At 38.4% G+C, this 23,156-nt stretch overlaps 1 protein-coding gene across 1 annotated transcript in view; it reads right to left on the bottom strand.

Annotated features, from left to right (window-relative positions):
* The window catches only part of LOC138622796 (SH3 and multiple ankyrin repeat domains protein 3-like), a gene marked incomplete at its 3' end in the record, with an annotated part of 136,071 nt that overhangs the window by 97,481 nt on the left and 15,434 nt on the right, over positions 1-23,156 (bottom strand). Inside the window, exons 2-3 of the mRNA XM_069701848.1 lie at positions 6,642-6,845; positions 1,042-1,113 (exon numbers count right to left, since the gene is read on the bottom strand). Coding sequence (XP_069557949.1) covers positions 1,042-1,113; positions 6,642-6,845 — 276 coding nt within the window. The remainder of the gene's footprint in view (positions 1-1,041; positions 1,114-6,641; positions 6,846-23,156) is intronic.

The raw sequence follows: 23,156 nt of genomic DNA, 5'->3' as shown, positions 1-23,156 counted from the left end.
GGCCTAAAGAGAGTACTTCAATTACACATGAATGAACCAACAAACACAGAGCAGAGCTTTTACTGAGGGCCTCTTGTCAAGCATCTCAAAAATTAGAGGACAAAACTTAGCCAAACCCTTTCGGTTGCAAATACTTGGCTGCTATTACAAAATAATAGTGAGCAAATACCCCGAGTTATATCGAAGTTCAAAGTCAACACACCTGAAAAAACGTAAATCTATTTGCACTTGATTTGGTATTTGACTTGTAGAGACACAATATTTTACACCATGTGTACTAAAGATGTCACAATACCAGACATGTGGTATTCAGTACTAATACCATTGGAATTTCAAGATTCTCTTTACCAAACTCGATACTGACTGAATTGTAATAATTGTAGTCGTCTAACTTTATGAGCTTCCTGCATCAGCATTAATGGTTGTTGTGTGAAGAGTACTGCAACAACAAAAGAAGCTGTTGCAATTAACAAACAATAATGGTAACACTACAGAGAATATGAACATTTTGACATCATCTTGTCAATATATATACTTAAACAAGTACCATCACCTTTTCAGAATTGTGACACCAACTTAGTACCAAATTACCAGCTCTGTGACATCACTAAGCTGTACAGATAGGGGAAAACAAGCAAAAACCTGAAAATATGAGTTGGACCAAGCATGAGGGATTATTGAACAACAATGATGTCAGGCACATGCTGTGGCTTCCATCATCATCAAAACTTAGCCCAAATCTTATCCCAAACATATACACACGAATCATAATATGACATACGACACTGTGCACCAAAACCATCAGCATCAAAACAACAAATAAGGGAATATCTTTTCAACAAATGGTGTTCATTCCTCCAGACTTTAGGAATCTATACTAAGGAGTATTGAAGATGTTGAAAAGTCTCGTGGTGACTGAGCACCTTACATCATGCAATCAGAGATATGAGTGAGCAAAGTTTTTATGTATTTCATAAGGTTCCACAAACCAAAAGCTCTTTAGATGTCAGAATGATCGAGTATACAGTTGTTTGGTCTTACCTTGGTGTGAAGCTTAGACAACTGCTTTTCATCCAGGTAGGTCTGAGTGTAGACACGTCTTTTATAGCGAAACTGAAAAAAAAAAAAAAAGAAGAAAAGCAATAAGAGGCAATTGTTTTTTTTACCTCTTCTTTTTGTTTGTCTTTACTGCTCAACAAAAATATATAATAAAAGCATGAATTAAAACCATTCCAAATAAATCTGTCACGCAACATCAACTCTGAGAACCAACTGTGTAAAATCCTTCATTTCATATTAGCTTGTCTTATGAGAGAGAAAAGGAAAGACAGAGACTGAGATTTTGACTCATTTAATAAACGTTCAGTGTCATTAAGGGACCAAACATCTCCATTTTTACGGCTGTCATCTTTTCTCAGAGCTCCTACTTGTCATTTTTTTCCAAATGTTATATCTTGCTTGAAACCTAGTGTTCCTTGTATGTATGTGCATTAAAATACAATAAACAAAGATTTCATATTTCAACTAAATAATGCTCAGGGGTAGCACGGAATAAAAGTTTGATTGATTAAAAAACAAGTGAATTAATTTGTCCCCACTTAAAAAAAAAAAAGGTGTCTACAACTGGAAATATTAATTTCTCATTTTAAAAAGTTAATAGAGGATAAACAAAACAGACACTGACATTAAACTCTGATGGACAGACATTGATTGGATTTCTTCAATCCTTGCAAATGAGAAAAAAATAAAAGGGAAGGGAAGGTAGAAACAAGTTCATGCTTTATCTCCTTTGGTGGCAAAAACTCTGCCTATATTACCAAAAGTCAACGACTCAAGAAATTAGCCAATATAAAGTTGTGACACTGTGAAGCTGAAAATTGCAACATCAGTCCTATCAATTAGTAATGTGAGCAATGCAAACCGGGAATGGGCTGTTTCAAAGATGCAAAGAAAAACCTAAGTGTTCTCTCACTACAACGAGCAACCTGCACGTACTGTCGTGTGAAGAAAACTGCCTGCCTCTTTGATCACTACATTCTTTTGGCAACAAAAAGCAGTGACTATGAATTGTGTATGGAATCATGTATTTGCATTGGCGGAACTCCAATGAGCACTGAAAACAATACATCTACTTTGTGCTAATATCAGGGTTTCTAAATCACGTGACTTTGACTATGTTTACACTGCAATCTGGACTTGAATGTTTGGTCATGGTGTCATGGTTTGGCAATATTTTTTTTTTATGGCAAATGACTCTGCACATTGAGACATATTTTTGTGTTTCTGGAACAAAATATTTCCAAGATACAACAAATGTACTACTTTTTGTATAATAATCAGAGCAGTATTTTTCAAATGCTTGTTAATATTGCACTGTACCCATCAGACTGGCCCAAACAGGGTTTCTAAAGGACTGTGGAAAAAACACAAAAGACCAAAAAGCACTTGTTCTTTCACTACTGTAATATAATTCTTTGAGGTTTGTGATAGTGGAGCATGAAGATCTGGACGTCTATTATTATTTGCCAACTTGTCAAAAGCAAGAACCCTCAATGGGTCTGTTGCAAACTGTATGTTTAGCAGACAGGTTTCCCTCAACAATGACAGGCAGTAACAGCTTTAAAACTTCTGTAACTTTCACTGCACAGGACTCACAATGTATTTCAGGGCCATCTGTGTGTGTGTGTGTGTGTGTGTGTGTGTGTGTGTGTGTGTGTGTGTGTGTGTGTGTGTGTGTGTGTGTGTGTGTGTGTGTGTGTGTGTGTGTGTGTGTGTGTGTGTGTGTGTGTGTGTGTGTGTGTCAGTGTGTCTGCTTCCGAATGATGTGCGCTGTTCACCAACAAGGTAAATCCACAGCAGAGCAGTGGATTTTGAGGTGCTAATCCAAACCCGTCAATCATCTCTACACACCACTGGCCTCTGGGAATAAGTGGATCAATCAGTGACACACAGTGCTCCTGCAGACGAGTAGCAGACACTTGTGCGCACACACAAAAACACAAACTGATTGTCCACACCTATTGTAAGCTTTTGAGAGAATACAACCATAGACTCAAAGGGAAAGATGAGACAGATGAAATGCACCATAGTTCAGACTGAGCAAGACTTGTGAGATAATAAACAATAAAATCTTTATAGCAACAGAATGTTTATATTTTAAGTGTTGTTTTAATAGTACAAGTATCTTGTTTAAGTGCTATTCTGCTGGCATTACATTACATGAAAGCTGTAAATTGCATGTCACCCATGCTTCTGATGTTTACGACTTTGCAGCAACGCCTTTTTAAAACCAGTATTCCACTGATATGAATCCTTCAGCACAGACAGTAGACCCTATCAGGATTTATTTGCAGCCCAGAATATTTAAAACTTTAAAAAAAAGGTTTTACTCTTTAGCAAATCTTTATTACCTTCTCCATCTCTTGTAAAATCACAAAATTACTGACTACAAAATGACCAGTTTGAAAACCTCCATCTGTAAAGCGACACATCTTTATACGCCTGCAATTCTCTCAGATCAAAAAATATGATGGACAAGCTCTACAATTATCTCTGAAAGATGACAGCTGCTGCAGACGACACACTGTCATTGAGCGCAGCATTATTGCTACTAGGGTTTGACTGACACATCATGACAGGAAAAACATACATTTGACTGAGAATGATACACACACCCAAATGCTGTCTGAGCCTGTGAAGCATACACACACACACAAACATGATGTCAAAAAGACTACAACAGACACTCTTGAATCACATTAACTTCTCATATGATTGACAAATGAGTAACCGTCTGTTTACTCTACAGTATAAAGAAAATAACCTCAAAGACCATTACAGTTGCCCTTACAGATCACTTTGAAATGGTTACATTTAATACTATAGGGCTGTATACCCTTACCATATTATTGCATAGTATTTTGACCCGATTTAGAGACATTTATTTCAATATTCTCCTACTTTCTCTCTCTCCAAGGCTGGATTACGAACTTTGCGAAGCAGCGAGGACCCTCCCTCAAAAACCATTGTGGTACTTACTTCTATGTTACGATCTACTAATGTTTCTACAATATCTCCAGAAGTGAGAATGCCCTCTTTACTGTAATTCAAGAAAACAAGGAAACCCACCGTTATCCATAACTGTGTACTGCAACAAATCTTTAAGATTTAAACAGGACATGGACTCAGTTATTTTCTTCACCTGATCACAGGAGCCTGGAAGGTTCACTAAGTGGTGCAGTATGCATTGGTTGGTCGACTAATTTGCGAGTGCTAACGTCTAGTGTTCATCTTTTGCTGAGAGTACTCTTGTGCTATGTTCTAAATTACGCACTTAAGTACAAACACTCATTGTTTTGAGTGCACAAGTGCATTCAGACCATCAAGCATGGAAACACGAGGAGCACTGCAAGTACCCGGTTGGTGCATCCAAAACAGTCCACAATTTGAGTATGTGTAACTCGGTGGTAAAATCCAAAGTTTAAACATACTGTATGTGCAGGAAATAAACCCCAGTAAATGAAATTTCCCGTTGTAGCAGTGCTAATGTAGATATTAACTTTGGACAGCAGAGGGTGTACCTTTACCGCTTCTTAGAGCATTGTGCGCACTGAGATGGCAAAGGACGCTGGGAAAATACAGGAAGTACAACCTAAGTCGCTCTTTGGCTAGTAGTGGCTGCTCTTGTCAATGGGGAGGAAATTTATGAATAATCCTATGTTAATGAGTGATTATTTAGTGAAATACCGCAATATGTTGGTTCATATGTGTATAACGCACTTATCCAAATCTACATTTTGTGTAATTGTTGGTTTAGGACCGCAGTTGCTAGTGGAATGTGAATGTAGCACGTGTGCCGCCATTGCTCATGGCCGGTGGATTAGGTAGGAAACTGTTTAATGATTTTTAATGTTTTGTATTCAACTTGGCTAATATAGTTTGCCTAGTGGACACATTTTGATTCTTGTTTTAAATGAAACAGCCTCTGAGTTTAATGCTTAGCACAAGTACTGTGTAGCATTATGCAGGGCAGTGTTGTCAATGTATGGCCCAATTCCAAACCGGCCCCGACACACTCACTCCGTTTGCGCGCTGGCGCGGAAGATTCTGCCACATTAATCGTTGTTCCAAACCAACTGGCCTGAAATGGTAGTGAGTCACAAAGGCCACCAACACTGAGTCTGCATCGATGCAGGCTTACGAACCTCACTCCCTGAGAAGTGCCGCACAGCTGTGGAGACCGGCATGAAACGCCACACACCTACTGTTAGTTCCATGACGTTATTTCTAATGGAGAAGTACTGTAAGTTACCTCTCATCAAGCAAATATTTGATCAACTGTTTTTGTGGACATATTACAGGATTAGAAGTTTGCATTTTGAAATAAACATGCTGTTGTACCTGAGAAAACGGTACATGTGTTGATTATTTGACTTTACTAGCTGTGTTGTTACAATTGTAGGAACTGTGGGAAAAAACAAAGATAAGAATCTAATGAGATTGATGACGGCTAAAACAATAATTTAGGTTTCTCATCTTTTGCCACATCTCCCCCTGCATCCACTTGCATTTAGTACTGTCGTAGTTTCCGCTGAAGGGAGGTGAGGGTGTCCCACAGATTGTCGTGGTTTTCAGACACTCCACCTTAATGAAGACACCCTCCACGGCCACGAGTGTTACTCCACACCGAGTGACACTCGATCACAGAGTGGGAGTGTGTTGGGGCCGGATTGGAATTGGGTCTATGTTTTTGTTCTCTCTTGTTAGAGAGGTGCCACTGCCGAATGTCTGCCGTATTTGTGACACGTATATGTGCCGTATGTTTGTGTGGTGTATTTCTGTTATTTGTGCTGCTTATTTATTTATTATTTTGTTAGTACTTCTATATTACGTTTTTGTTGAGAAAAAAAAGATTAAAAAAAAGACCCACAGAATTAGAACTTAGCCACATCCTAATATGAAATAATGGAGATTTTTCATCCTAAATGGCCACCATCTTGGCTTCGTAGCGGAGCGGGAGAGACCACCGATTTAAAGTATTTTCAAACTGCGATGGCCAGGGAAGCTGCAGCTATTGCTGAACACTGCACAAATGTGTAGCACCATACTGCTGTTGGCCACCAGTATGTTTATTGTGTGTGTTAAACAGAGGGCACAAAAACACGCTAATTTCTGGGTAAAATAATCAAAGCTGGCTGATATGTTGGCAGGTGATGCATTTACAGTAGTTTGTTACAGCACTACCCCTTTCAAAATTGATGCACTACATAAGTAATGTATTAGCATGTAAGAGTGCAAAGTTAACTATTACGACAACAGATCTAAAATCCAACCAAATACTTGCCTTTTTTTTTTTTAAAGATTATATCTTTAGTGTGTGTGCACACATTACACTGTACAGAGCTGTGTCTGCCCGCTATCTATGACAGAAAAATGTAAGTTTTGGAATCTGAATCAATTTAGAATTGTAGAAATTGCAGAACAGCAGAATTGATTTCGCCAAAGACAAAAATATATATTTGGAGGACAATAAAATACATAGAAAGACATTACATATGGTGTGGGGGCATGTACCACCCACCCACTGCTCTATTCTGCTCCCACTCCTTAAAGCCACATACAGACACATGATCCACACTTACCTCCAGGTAAGGTACAGGAGCAATGGATGGGAAGGGGTATTCCCTTAGCTGTCTCTCCTCATCCAGAAATTTGCCAGCCTTGCCGTTGTAAGCCGGCTGGAATAGGCCATAGTTGAGAACATCCTTCAGGCTCTGGTTGAGAGTACACAGGATTCGCTGCTTCGACAGCCAGATTGGAGCATCCACATTGAATTTCATACATTTCTGCAGAGATAAGAGGAAAAGAGAGAAGAGGGTTAAGCATGAGTCTTTTTTTTTTTTTACATACCATGCAATGCACTTCAGTTAAGTAAAACTAAGAGATTGGGAGTGCTATTTTACTTATTTGCATAATTCTAACATTTAGTTGGTGAAAAATGTGTTAGAATAATATATATCGAAGGACCTGTTGGATCAGAGATACTGTATATGTATTGAACTTCCAATGTCATGCCTGTGGTAGAGGCAAGGCCTTTTATTATAATAAGCAATTCACATAGGTATGATAACATTTTACCATTATCCTTTACTTTTTACAAAAGGTCACCCTGAGAACCAGTTTTAGTTACCATAGTGAAGTAAACAAACTATGATATAATCAAAAGCTCTTACTCTGCTGACACCCATTTTTCAGCAATATGAATTTGTATTATATGTGAGAGTGCATTATTTATTCTCTCAGAATTAAGCAAGGCAATATGTAACTGGTACACCAATAGCAGCAGTAGCTCTGTCTTCAGTCTTAAATGCAAGAGTTCAAAGGTATGGATGTCTGTGGGCAAAATGTAAAAGATAGAACCCACTCTATTGACTTCCGTGCTCTAATAAACCACTGTATACACAATGCAATACATAGACTGAAATCTGTCTCTGAGACATAACCTCAGTGGTGCTCCTCTTTTCTATAAATTATTGAGATACAGGTTGGTTAACTGTTAACTGAACTTCACACACTCGGTATATAACGTCAACACAAGTTAACACTTAAATCACTACATTGCGTTAGGCTACCAGTATTTCCAGAGTGTAAAAGGTCAGGATTATGGTGGCAAGGCACAGCACTTCCCTCCAGTTACCACATTGTGGAGCCTAAACTACAGATGGCAGAGAGAGAGAGAGAGCGACAGAGAGAGGGAGAGAGGAGAGAGAGAGAGAGAGAGAGAGAGAGAGAGAGAGAGAGAGAGAGAGAGAGAGAGAGAGAGAGAGCGCAAAACCCACAAGTAATAAATCAATCACTGTTGCCTGCAATATCGACTCGGAGCCTCAACTCCATCCTATTCAACATCACTATGTTTCTGACACTCACACATCTGTTGATAAATCAGATCGTCTCACAGAAGTACAACACAATTAATAACGACATGCAAATATCCCGTCCATTCATTTAAAAATCTTAGCCTGATGAAAAACATTATAGCATATATGTGCAAGAACATGAATAAATATACTTTAGTTAGGTTATCAAGGTAACGCCTACTAAGCCTGAGATAATTTCCAAGTAAAGCAGCAAAGGAAAGGCTGTATTTGATTGTACCATAGTCTACTGTCTTACTCTGCTGCATAGTGTTCAGTGGTGTCAAAGAAATACACTGAGCTCAACCAACAGCTTTGCAGAACATGAACCTGAATCAGAAATATTATTATTTTTGAGAATTCCTAGAATTTCTAAAATTGACGTTCGAGTGTATTCGATGTTCGAGTTTTTTGTTTTGTTTTTTTAGTGGGTTCAAAACTATGTCTCCTTAAGCAGCAAATAAACAGTTGATATTGCATATTAGCATGCAGATTAGGACAGCTGCCCCTATTACCGCTCTTCACAATCTTATAGGGATAATGTTAAAAGAACAAGATGAGATTATCATATTGAACATGGTATCCATAATATCATTAAATTATATCAGCCATTACACTTGATATGATCAATCCTATTGATTAAAAAGATGACAGACAGTTTCCTCCTTCAGCTAGTGGTAGATGATAATATTGAGAGTTCCTGGAGCCAGTGAGATGTTATCGTCTAAACATTTATTGATAGGTAGCTAAGTATCAGATTGGACTGTTAGATCTCTTAATAAAAACTGAGCTTGTGAGTTGCAGTCTGGCTGTATGAGGCCATCAAATCCAGGCACTACTAAAATTGATTTCCCTGCAGCCTGTCAAGAAGCTGTGCAGTTCACTGTAAGCCATTAACACTGATTCTTCATCGTTCTATTGGGAGGCCTCTATCTGAGCTGATGTGGATGCAGCATAAATTTGACCATATCAGCTACATAACTTAAACAAATTCTACATTGTTATTACCTAAACAACTTCAGTTTTTACGATAAAAAGGGATTTGGTATTCAATAGTTTAATTCTTTAGGCCACATATTTTCCATCCATACTCCTGAAACCTGTGCCGTTTTAATAATAAATCTTATGGTTTGCCTTTTGACAACCACTGTATCTAATAATGCAATGTTTACATTGACAATGATGATTATTTCCCACTTCTTAGATGGAAAGTCAATCCACCAAAACATCAGTTTTAAGAATGATGCATAAAAATATAATCTGTGTTTAAGCATAAAGTCCAACTCTCTGCTAGGCAGTTTTTACATATATTGTCACTATCTACTTAAAAACCTGGGGGACACAAGAACTGGGAAGCTATTTTTCTGCCAGTGCAACAAAACTAACATCAAATATAGCTTTGAAAAGCTGCATCTTCACTTTGAGATAGCTTGTCTTTTTCATTACACTGAGAGACGACAGAGGGTTGGAGACTGAAGGTTTTGGATTAAGAAGGCCACTTGGGACCGACTTGTCGAAACGGGGAGATATTGCCATCTACAAACAGTCAACCCTTCAAAAACCTAAGCCATGATAATATCGAATAAAATAAGTTCACTCATGACAAAATGTCCATATTTATTATTAACCTTGTGTGATAAAAAAGAATAACAGTCAGAGCTAGTAATTACAGAAGTAATTGTAGAAGATAAAAACTGATACATACAAAGAAAAAATAACAGTGTGCCACTTTGGAGAGAAAGCAGAGATAGAAAACCAGCAGAGACAGAACAAAATTTATTGCCTCGAGGATTTGTCTGAGTCTGGGAACTGTTATAACACTGAGCAGAAGGAACACTATTTACTGTGTACAGTGGAGACCGCACACATCGTATAGGAATCAGAACAAATCAAGTTTCCCCATAATATTGAAATAAATAAATAAATAAAAAGTCCATGATGCCATAAACTTTTGCTGCTCTACTTCTACTTTTGTCTACAGCCTTTTTTTTTGACACTGATAAACTACTTAATTGTGATGAGCAGGCAAAAATAATTTTAGAGACATGTTTCCTTCAAACATTTTCATTTCTGTTAAAGTCATAATTTGGCGCTCCTAGGTTTTTCATGTACACTTGCAGTGACAAAAGCTTTCACATCATCTGGTACGGTTGGAGATAAAGCGAATTGACTATTCAGTCAAATCGAATTGAATGCTTCAGTCATGTCTGCATACGTCTTTGTTGATAGTAGAATCAACATGCAGGAACATATTTTTTTTGGGCGCCAGCTATGATGTGAGCCGGTGTGTCAGGCTGACATGAGTCGAGGGGACTTCTCAAACAGCTTTTAATAAAACCCAGATACACAGACAGAGAGTTAGGTATTGTTCATTATTTATCAGCTAGGGACATAAAAAAAAATAAAAAAAAGGTTTAACAAAGAAAAGGGTTTTGCGGCCAAAACCTGATTGTTATGTCTATTGGAGACATTCCGTTGTTATTTACTTATGTATTTGTTGTTTATTTATTCTTTTTTAAATGTATTTCCATCTATCCCAGTATAAGCTTTGGATACTCTTCAATATTTCAATGCAAATGAATCATAAAAAAATGTAAAACAATAAATTGAAACGTCTCAAACTGGGAAAGTGAAGACTCACTTTGCATGTGTTTTATAAGCCACATTTGCAGTCGCTCTGCTGTGCAGAATAACCTTTATTTTAGTTCTGAAGGTGGCAACACAAGAATTACATTGATGTAATTGTCAGTCTTTGAGGGTGTGTACATTGTTTGTCCATGTTAAAATGTGTTTGACGTCTCTCCTTGTCCATTTGTATGTCAGCCAAGTTTGCTTGAATCCACATAAAAACCACAACTGACGAAGAATTTGACCCTGACACTTCACACCATGCTGTTCACCTTTCCACTGCATCACCTCTCTTTTCCCACCACTGCTTTGTACTGTGCTGACATTGTTTTGATAATCAATAATAGAATAATAGGAAAACTTTTCTTTAAGGGCATGACCCTAATTACCATTTCATAGAAGGACTACTTTGGTGCTTAATAATAAAACTAATGACTGTAATTACCATATTCATGACAAGCTCATCGGCAATTTTAAAATAAAGATGAGGTAGTCAAATTGCAAAACTGTACTTGATTAATTCAACATTTTTTACAGATTTGTTTTGGCTCAATCAACACCCACTAATAAAAGGTATTGTAATTTGCATGTGGCTACGTTATTTCGATCATATGTGGTGTGATGATGTAGTGCACAATAGAAGGTGTAAACTCATCCAGCGCAAAAAACTTTTCAATCTACTTTTCAAGCCTGATAAGACATTACTGACATCCCCCTCACTGTGTGTTTATTGGGTCTCATAGCGGAGAATGACGTGCACCTTTATAATTCCTATGAGAGAACAGAGTTCGGTGACTTTGGTGACAAACTCAAATCGGCAGGAATTGTAGGGTCTTTAGGCAGAGACTCCATCAACCTACTGGAAACACAACCACTGCATTAACTAACACTATAATTGCATTCACTCTAATTTGAAAACAAATAATGATTTGTTTTTGAGCAGACACAACTGATTAATCTGATTGAAATGTATCAATTATTCTTATTAATTACCAAACACCATGGTCTAATAATTTTGAGAAAGAAACTGAATATCCCTGCATTAATGTAATTATTGATTAGGTGTATATTTATTCAATATAGAGTAGCATAATTTCTAGTGGCTGCAACAGTTGAAAATGAAAAACATGCAATAGTACAAGGCTTACATTGGCATCAAATTTTACTTTTCTAACTGATTTGGTTAAAATGAAAGAGCCCTATCCTATCATGCTTTTGTGTTGTGTCAGTATAGTTACATTGTTTAAGGTGTAGTATACATGGCATTTGCACCAGTTTGCTTATTTCCCCACACTTCAGACAACAACACGTGTATCAACTGAAATAGAAGACAAGCTGGATTTGTTTGTTTTCCGGGTAAACTTCCAGCACGACTTTCTGTGACACTGCGTAGTTTGGTCACTTGGCAGTTGTGTGATGATCCTGCCTCATTGATCACCGCTGGCACCATAACAGCTTTGAAGTCTCAGTTTACACGGCCTACTTTGGAGCCACTCTTTTCAAGACAATCACCAGACCCCTCCATCTGTCACTCCTGGCACTTGAACTGTCAAGTGACTTGCACTAGTCAAACAAGAAGGTTTGATTTACAGGCACAATCGTATGTGTGAAGTCATGATCAAACTTAAATGTATACTCCTGAAGACACCTGCATTTTTCTACCTGAAGTTCAAACCAATACAGTAAATGCTATAAGTAAAGACAGTAAAAAAAAAAATTTTTTTAAAAAGAGTCAGTGCAAATCAAATTCCATTTGCTCATGAATTAAAAGTAAAGGTTGGTTCATATCTGTTTTTATTGGCTTACAAATTACCCAAGAGCTAAGAGGTATAACTATACTATGTTTTTCTTTTAATGGCAGTGACTAACACATGTTGAGCAGAAATTGTTCAAAAAGCAAATGTCCTCCATCTCAGACTCATCTTTTCATCTGATTGATTTGATTAGGCCATGTTGTTAACACGAAACCTGGGAATGTGGCATTAGTTTGACATATATGATCAATTTCATACACATTGGTGAAAGATTTTCTAATATCTGGAACAAAAAGCACAAACCAAATTGTTTTTCATTTCAAGATTAATACTTTGTGAATTTGAGTCAAAACAAACGGAATGTCAGTCCACTCTTCAACACATGATGAGGAGTACAGAACGAAAACATCAAATGCAATTGGGAGCAGTGAAGAAGGCAGGACGACCTTTGCTAGCTAGTACAGTATATAATTTTAATTTCAATTTTCAATTTTGGGCATTAATCGGTCTTTCCTGCAAATTGAAAAGATTCTCAAATAAACTGATAAAAAAAATGTGGTGGATGATGTGAACAATATTCCCTTCTATAACCGATCATTCGGACTGTAGCCGAGGGTAGAAACCTGTCTATTTGACCTCCACATGTACTGTATGACTGTTGATAAGGAGGATTGTGGTATTGACTTGCATTATTTCAACACCATCAACCCCTTTGCAGCAGCAGTACATAATTTTGGTTGTTGACTGCTTTCTCTGGACTAAATTATTAATTTCCTTATTTCTCAATGTCAAAAGAGACAATAGCTTTATACACATGCACATTTGGTATGTCCGACTGGAATACAATAGTGTTCATAAAACCAGATTTACAGTTTTTAAGGTGTAACTGGAACTGTTTGTATGGAGGATGTTGAAAAAGAAAACCTTTGCACTCAGGTGGACCCGCAACTCAACTCAACTGAACTGAACTGAACACACACACGCACACGCGCGCACATGCACACGCACACGCACACGCACACGCACTGAATCGCCAGGTTTTCACTGTTGTGCTGTTGTTCCTTGGCAGCACTGTAAACATGGGTCTTCCCTAAAAGTGTCCAAGAGGTTTCAATGTGGGCAAGGAATGAATCTCCCTTTCTCCCCCGTCGTGTCTTTGAACTGCAATGCAGAGCCAGACTGGATATAACATTCAAGGCATGAAAGCAAAAGAAAAAGCTTCAGTGCAGTAGAAAGGAGACAAACAAACAAACAGAGTTAGTGAACTGGGGATGCAGAGGAAAAGAGCAGGATAGTGAAAAATGCCTTTAAATACCAGAAAGCATATAGTGCAATTACTGAGTGTGCAACTGTGCGTTTGCATGTCTGCCTGTCAGTTTATCAAAGGACTTGTTTTGACAGCAAAATCACAACAACCTTTGAAAAGAATTAGATAATAGAAAATACAAAATGGAAATGTGATTAAAATTGATTTTCAGAAAGTAGACTGTCGGTCTTCTAGGTCATAGCAACTTTTGGGGATTTGACGTTAAAAGACTTCAACAAGAGTTATAACATATACAGATTTATTTCTAACATAATAGTTCCACACTACTCTCTGCAGATATAAAAGTTGGTGCTGTGTCAAATGGGCTTATGTCAAGGATAACCTTGTTAATTGATATATTAGGATACCGATGTCAGTTTTACAGTTGTGTTGGCTTGTTGAGCCCAGGTATTATTGATTTATGATAAATACATGTGCTAGTAGAGATAATGAGTAACCAGAGAGTCATTTTAACCAGCATCTATTATTTATGATCATTGAAGCACCCATCAAGCAGATTATAACGCATGGACAGAACTTAAGGCAGCATGTCATGTTAGGTGAAGCAGGATGTGGGCAAATGTGAGCCACCGGAAGGCTCTCTAACTCTTACGGATAAGCTCACTTATGTCTAAGCCATCTTGATATGTGACTGCTGCCAGTTGACGCTAACTGCTGCTGTATTACATCATATAGTATTTAAAAATGCATTCCGTACATTATAAATGAAAAACTACTGCGGCTGTCTGTTGGAAGGAAGAAGGAGGGTCATGCAGCTCTAATCCCCAACTACTTGGATGAAGAGGAGCAGACAGATGATGAAGATGTTAAAAAAGAGAGGCAGATAATGATCGAATGAGTGATTGGTATGAACTATGTATGATCCTACATATCCTCAAAGTGTAAAATCTCATATACTGGATAGTTTGAAACATCTCCATGGCTAAAACAGGAATGTTTTAGCCATGGAGATGTTTCAAATTATCCAGGAGGATGGTGTGGAAAAGCTTAAAATAGCTTGGTGCTTGATGCACATGATTTACTACAAAAAACAGATACGATAGCAAATGATTTAAGGTAAGAAATTAAATTTTAGCCCTGCATGCTCCGCCACCAGTGTACAAACAAATCCATTTAAAAAAAAAAAATGTTGTCATGGGGAAACATCTGCTATAAAGTCTAAATATCTGTTTTGGGCCAAACAGTATATTTTTATGATAATAATTAGCTTAACTTAATCCATGTAAGAGGTGAGCTGCGATGTTGCACCTCACTACTCAATTATATAACATTAATTTGTGACAAATACAGTGGTAGAGGCTTAACGCTTGAACACGCATTAAGTGCATGTGAGTAGATACACCTGCATGTGGCCAATTGGGTAAATCCTCACTGTAATGGTCAGTGAGTGATCATCCACTCTAGCGTGTCACATGTTCAGCCATGTGTAACTACATTCTCCTACATTGAAGCCATGGTCTTGACCCTGTGCCTACAGACCATAGCAATGCCACGACAAGAAAAAATAGAAAGCCACCACAATAGGAGATGAATGTTGAGATGTTGTTTGTACTGCATACTTCACTGTAACAACTCACACAATATTACAATATGTAAACACGTACACTATGGAGAGAATCTATAAAAAAAAAAAAAAAAGTGCCATAGACAGCAAGTTTATTAGTGTTTTGTTGCAGTCAAATGTACTTTTTACATTTCACAAATGTAGCTGTTGTTTATCTAGAGATGTATAATAGCCTTGGAAGCATCAAAGGCATATAGTGTAGCCTTATAGGGGTGTGTTGTTGGTAGTACTTTAGGGCACGTGACACTCAAGCTCAACTATATAATCCAGCTATTTTCAATGGTGGTTCTGAATTTGTCATCGAAAGTGTGTCTGTCCGATTTTGAGTCAGAATATGTTTCTTCAAATGTTTCACAATAAAAGTCTTGTAAAGATATGAAGGGTTCCTATCTACTGAAATGCTTTGAAGGCTTTTAATTTGAAATGGATACAGGAAATGCTGACTGTATTGAAGCATAATATAGTAACTTTAACAGGGCACACAATAGCGGCTCAAAAATTGGCTTTGAGTTGATATCCATACCATCAATGAATACACCTGAAGTGTATGGAAAATTGACCCTTCCATTTATGTTTTATTGGCTCTCTTGCATGTCATATACTTTAGAAATTATCAGATCTTCATGCACTTAAAAATGTAAATATAAATGAATGTAAATTAATTTCAACCAGATGACGATAACTGGGAATATTTTATTTCCTCACTGATGGTAAAAAGTGGTGGAACATAACTCTGGTGAACTTCGGCAGTACTACATCTATGTAGCCTTGCTAATGTAACACTTCTGTGTGAATGATCATAAAGGAAAATGAAAAAAATAAGTGCAAAGGAGAGCTGTGGGGAGGTGGGTTACTTTATGAGGATACTATATTCGAGCAGAATAGGATATAACAACAGGCATATGTTTCAATGATTCGTGTGACGTGCTCCACTACACAGAGACGTGGCTGGTCATCGTAGTGGTTGTCTTCCATTTGTTTACACGTGCCACCAGTGTGGCGTCGTGTGTTTATTAAAGTGCCTCCAAGTCAAACTCATTCCCACTCCGGTTGCGATTAGACACCTTGGGGTATAACACTGTTCTCCTAAGTCTCTCTCTTGTCTTCACAGTCTTTCATCAAGGGCCAGGCCTTGATCTTTTGTCTGGTTAAATTAGTGACATTCAGTGAAGGATGATTGGACAGGAGAATATGGGCTTGAAGGCAGAGATGAGCAACCAACTGTAGGTCACACTTGTGGAGCATGGTGGGACAATGAACAGAGGAAGCGTGAAGGAAGGCTGAGAGGGGGGCATGATTTCAATTAGTCTATTAAATGGCCTGGAGCGAGATCATTATTTGGTGTTTGGAGGTTAAAATGTGTCAGTATCTCTCTTTAACAGACAGGAAATGTGGGGAAAAAGAGGGAAATAACATGCAGCAAAGATCCAGCCAGCAGGAACTCAAACCGGCAACTCACTGCTCAGGGCATTTGCACCCATGTGGTATGCATGCCGACCCCATGGCTATCGGGCCACCTCGGTTGGTTCACTTCATGCTTCTGAAAATCACAATCTGCTGTAAGAATAACACTGGAATTTATATGTGATGTGAATAAAAACCTAATATATATCAACAGGCCCATCTACCCTGTTGACTTTGCAGGTATCTATCTAAGGCAAGATGCGATTAACTACACTGATACAAGTGACAGATTTTCAACAACAGTAGGGGAAAAAAAGAAGTCATTACCAGAGTAATATTCAGTGGTAACTTATGTCTCTGATTAACAAGTCTGGCCTGAAGTTACAAATTAATGAACAAAATTAGCATGCTATATTGTGCTTTTGTAGTGCCACCGAAATTAGAAATTAAAAAGTGCATTACACTCAAAGAGAACACTTAGATTAAGGCTATGAGTTGAGTGGCTTTATTAAAGCAGGGGGCGGGGGGACACAAGTCAGCACGGACTCAAGTTCAACTGAGTGCTAACAGGTCAACTAAGGGTAAACAAACACGTCATACCAAATCTGAATTCAAAACACAGCCTAAAAGTGCTTTACTAATTGAGATGCATTGTTGGTGTGTGTTTGTTTGGGATTATGCAAGCAAGGATGATGCATGGCACAGGACATGACTTCAGTATCTCCAAAGGCACAAATGGCATCCAGTCTAAATAGAAAGAGACAAGGCATTGTTGTTGCCTTTTAGCACGACGTGATGCATCGACAGAGAGGAGAAAGAAGAGTGGAGCGTAGTGGTGAAGTGAAGTGAAAGCAGAAGAGAAGAGTGCTGAGATGATGGAGTGTAATGACTCTCACACAGCCCTTTCACCATCTCCCAAGACCTCTGGCTGTCGCAGCCCAGATGACATATGCACTAATTAACGCTGCTGAGCCTCCTACTGGATGTGGAGAAAGCTAAAAGTCCTAACCAATGCCCTAAAGGGCTATTCTGTTACACATCACTAGTGTAGATAACATGTTTATTTGTAAACTAGATAGTACTTTATAGTGGGTAGGATTAATAAGACATTAGACACTACTGTATGGCACATACTGTATGTGTGTTCATTGTGCTCAACAACAGAGATGCTTGGGTTTATTTGAGAGACTAAATTAAATGCCTGTTGTGACCTTATATCCTCCACTACTGGAGGTTTCCGTCGGTTTGGCTGACGTCCAGAGCAATAACAGGAGCATGTTTCTCTGTCTCAGTCAGTTCAGCACTGTGATAAAAACTAACACTGTTTAATATTTCAGACCCCATATTTTATGGTACAGTAAAAGCAGCCATTTATAATATATCAGCAGTTACGTTACGTTAGTGCCTGATGTGAATGACTTGCTCCAAATCTACTTTACACCTCCCCCTCGTCTCTTTCACTCTACAGTTTGTTTATCTCTTATGCCACTCCCAAAGATGATAAACAATATAAAAAAAAAAAAAAATAAAAAATATATATATATATATATATATATATATATATAAGTAGCCCTGTGTATCTGCACTGTAGCCTGTTTCTACACTACCTGTTCTACAGCTGTAAAGAAGTCCTGCTGTCAATGCATTTTCTGGTGGGATTCCGTAATGAAATTGTCAGTTTGCCTCTACTTTAAAAAAAAATTTTTAAAAAAAATAGCCACAACATGAGCTTAGATGTACATGCAAAAGTTCAGGCAGCAATCAGTAGGACAAACCTCTGAAAAAAAAAGTTATAACCATAGAGTTAATCTTACCCTCTTGTCAGAAGAGTATTTGAGTGTAGCAAGAGACAAAGACTAAGACTTAACTGCACCAGACTTAAACATGACATCAATGACATCAGGGTACACATTACATTCACTCTAATACAGGAGGCTTGGTATGCAATTTCCCATCAGAACGATGTGTAACTGCAGAGCACACACAAGAAAAAATGGCGATGCACACTCATCACCAATGGCAGGGCAAAGTATCCTTCTGATTCATTATGAAATAGTTTAATAATACCTTGTGCTGTGCCTGTCCTTTCTGAATAAGCAAATTGTTGTAATATGACTAACAGTTGAATTTAAGGACATGCATCTTTAATTGTAGTGTTAAGTTGAACAAAATGATCTACTACTGGAATAGATTTGGCCATTAGTTTGTTGGGCAGAGAAGAAATTTGTGAAATTGGAGGTTTAGTTGATGAACTTTGTCACGACAAGAGTGCGAACAAAGTAACCGTCCCACAAACAATTACATTTATTAAGTTAAAACACCAGAAACTCAGTTTTGTTGGGTGTTCCTGAGTGTGTGCCAAAATCTTACCCAAGCCCTTTCCTTTCTGTTACCTGCATGCTAAAGAGCTGAGTAATGGATTACTGCCAAATCTTTTCATCTCTCTCTCTTTTTTTAAGCAAGTGATGAAAAGGCAGGAGCTGCTGACAAACAAGCCTCGGTGGTTTCTAGGTAGCTCCACATGTTACATATGTCTATTTCTTACTTCTAGTTTTCTGTTGGTATATTCATCTTTTGTTTGTTTTGGTTCAGTGAAACACGCACAAATTAAATCAGCAAATTGAAATCAACGTGAATCTGAAACAAAATGTCCCAGTAAGCACCCTTCTTTCGTCAGTGAAATATGTTAAGGCCTTGTGGTGCTAACAAACAACAGCCATCTTTCTCTTAGTCTCCCATCACTGCATGCGACAAGTCAACCATGAAACATTGCTGCTACAAGTGAACACGTCATGAGGCCACATCTGGCTGCAGTAAAACTAATATAAACACAGCATGTCTCCATTTGTGTTTATCCCAGTCAGCATCCACACCCATTAGTTGTAGAACGAGACAGTCTGACCCCTTCGGGTGATCACGTGCTCCATCTGAGCTCGGGTTTGATATTGGGTATTATCATTTAAATGCCATGAACAAGCCTCTCTTAATCATCAGTCTTACTGGATAAAGCAAACTAACTGTGGGTCTGTACACAGTGGACTCTCCGGTACATCTCCAAATCCCATAGCACAAAATGAACACACCACCCAAGGGTTTACATCTGAACTATTACCATCCCACACCCCTGAGACAGAGAGGAGAAACCGCCATTGATTCAATTAACTCGATTAATGGGCAAGATTCAGACACCTTGAAAGACACTGCATGAACACACATTACACACTCTATTCACATAGAAAACGCTGAGCCAGGACTTTCCCTAATTATGGACAATGGTGCGTGATTCACGCCGTTCATTTGATACGAATAGTTGAGTTTAATTTGTGTTGAAGTGGCATGTTGTCAAGGAAAGTAGAGCAGGAAGTAAAGGTGTGTGTTGGTAGCCTCTTCTTGGTGCTATAGCAGCAGTACAAAGAGGAGCGTCAGTGACAAAAAGGGCTGTAAATGCCTCTTTAGTGTGCAGACAAAGGCAAAATAAATATTTTTATTTTACACAAAAATGTGTGACAGGGTTAGCCAAGCTTGCTGACAACAGAGGCTGTTAAATACTGTATTTGCGTACCAGATATCATGGATGACGTGTATCTATATCGCTTAAGAGTTTCAACTTTTCCTGTTCTATGTCTGCAGGCATATAAAATCACAGTGGGATACTTCCAGGTCTACATAGTTTATCTGAGGCACTTCTGATGACACCATCCACCCAAGACCAAGGCAGATCAAGAACTGTGCCAAAGTTTTAGGTACTGAAAGTAAAGTGAGCATGCTCTAAAAGTAATGTCATGAATGGATAGCTGACTCAAACTCTCTGTTGCTCCCCAGAACAGGTAACTAATAACATACAAAGTACAAAATCAATCAAATCAATGTTTGGTACACAGCAAATGTCTGGAGTGAAATATCCTGGAGTTAAACAAAAAGTTGGATTTTGGGAGTTTATTTCCTAAGTTAGACTACAGCTTGTGTTCAGTGTTAGTCTTTGGTGGGGTAATATTTTGGGGTTCATTCGCTGAGTGTTGAGGAGCATGATTCAACACGACTCCCTGTGTTGACTGCACAGCTTTGTTGCCGTATTAGCATTTCCCAGCATGCCTTAGTTATTTCTTTGTAACTTTTCAGAATAAATCAAACAAATTTTGAGTGTTGACTGTTAACACTGTGAAAGAGTTTCACATTCAAACAACTCAAGGTTAAAATAAAATGTACTCTTCATGGGAGTCCAGTTTTAACTCCCAAAGAGTTCAGGTTCAACTCCTGTGTTAAAAATCAACTCCTAGAAAAGAGTTACTTCCACTCGACTTGAGTGTATTCAAAGGTCTCACACGAACAAGCAAAAAGAGTTGATTTGAACTCAGAGAGAATTTGCTGTGTATGGCCACTCTTTGCCTTTATCACTGCACCAGTTCTCCTCGGTTTTAAAGGTTCTATACAGGAAGGCTTCTCCAAGCATTTTGATGAAGACTTGATGAAGTTGATATCAGGAGAAGGAGAGAGGCGCATGAGAGAGAAACAGAGAGAAACAGAGAAAGAGAAAGGGAGGAAGAGTACTTTTGTAAAAGAGGAGCAATATTAATGCAAGTAAGGGTCCACAGAGAGAAACAGAGGAAGTGTATTAGTGAGGACTGTGAGCCAAAGAAAGATGGATGTGTAGTTCTAACAACTTCAAATTGAGCAGCTTTAAATGCTGAGACTCAGGGGGACCTTATTTTTTTTATCTGCAAAGAACCCTGGACCTGAATTTGTAAAGAGATAGCAGGCTGTAATCTCCAGTCAGTGTCCACTTGCAGCCACTTGAAATTCTGCATTTTTGCTCATTTTTACTGCAATTTCTCTTTTACTTGCACCAAGTGACCACAAATGCTTCTTGACCTCTTCTTTCTAAACTCCAATGACGCTCAGGTGGTAAATCTGTATATTTCAACACAGGAATGCATGTTATCATCTGTTGATTTGATGGAACTAAAAGGGTTCAGTTCATGTAGCAGCACGAGTGAAACGTGTTTTATAAATCACCGATTCTTTTTTTTTTTTTGGGGGGGGGGGGGGGATTAAAAAACTTCCAAAATTGACATATATAAGTCCACCAAACACATCAACAAATGTACATAGATGCACTTAGAAACAGGTGTCGCTACAGAGATATTCTCCAGCTGCTTTGTCTGAGCCAAACATTCTGTCTGCCTTAGTCTCTTACACACACTCCATTTTAAATGTACACTTTATTTCTACGCATCCTCCACAGAAACACGACACAGAGGACTACCCTGCATCTTAACAGTCACATCAGGCAGGTGCAGTGCAATGCTGTCTGCAGTCAGCAAACACAGTGTAGACTAACAGAATATATTTTGGTACTGATATTAATGGAGGAAACTATTTGATCATGCCTCACGGCCTGTATTTTTTCCCACTTAGGTTGTGTTTCCTGAAGTTTGCATGTCATCATAGTTTTGGGGTGTGCCAAGGAGCAGTGCACCCTAGCTGCTTTCCAAAGGAACTTGCTGAAACTAACCAACTGGCCAATGGGGCTGGCTCATTAAAGCTTTTATGGCAAGTAAGAAACACGTATCACATTATGTACCCATTTGAGAGGCAATGCCACAGTTCATCCAAAGCAAGCATACTAACTAACTCAAAACTGCCATATACTGACAATATTAGGTGTTGCCACTTGGCCATTGTTGAAATTACCCAAAGTCATCTCTGTAACTACAGATTTTTTTTACTCTGGTATGCCCCCTCCCCCCATACATACAGCCTACTCCTCTCTTTGCTCGGAAAATCCACAGCAGGAAAAGATGTTACCAGAGGAGCCAAATTTGAGGCCCGTGGGGCAACTTTGGCCTGTACCTTCTTTGTTTCGGCCCACAATGGCATTTGACAAGCTCATGCTTATTCTTCTTATTTTTAAATACTGTAAAATCCTTACCATAATGACCACAAATCATAAATTTTGCTCTGAAGAGTACATACCATGTCTTTTACGGCAATTTAAAGCAGTGCTGTTAACCTATGAAATTACATTCACCTACATCTTACAACAGATTGTGGTATTGTCTGACTCGTCCCCTAACGTTCATGTGTGGTTACTGTGTCCTGCATCACTGCCTTTTGGCTGACAGTCAAGAAGACTCAAGTCACAAAAATTTAGAAAAACATGTTTTTGACAATAATTTCTGCAAAATAATAAAATTACTATTATGCAGATTAAAGAGTAGTTTTAACCATATTTTGAACTAGGTTAGTTTTCTGTAAAATAAATTATATTTTAATGAATTGCAATTTCACATAACATAAACATATATTTTTGGCCCACAGCCCCCTGACCAAATTCATTTTTGGCTCATTAAAGGAAAGAATTTGGGCACCTCTGCTCATTGGCTTATTTCAAGCATGACAGCAGGATGGTGACAGGTCAAGTGCCATTGGTCTTTGAAGCCTTGGAGAAACATCACCACACGGTCCACTGGTTCTTCCTGTCAGAACCAACCACTCCAGTGGGGCAGGATGCTCTAGCACAACTCAGGCCAGACCTGCTTCCTCTATGGCTTCCCTCATTTTCCACT

This window comes from Brachyistius frenatus, unplaced genomic scaffold, assembly GCF_029030835.1.
Source record: "Brachyistius frenatus isolate BFR_SWC_R1_liver_20210118 unplaced genomic scaffold, ASM2903083v1 Contig_39, whole genome shotgun sequence".
Taxonomy (NCBI): Eukaryota; Metazoa; Chordata; class Actinopteri; family Embiotocidae; genus Brachyistius; species Brachyistius frenatus.
This window is presented reverse-complemented; position numbering and strand designations above follow the sequence as displayed.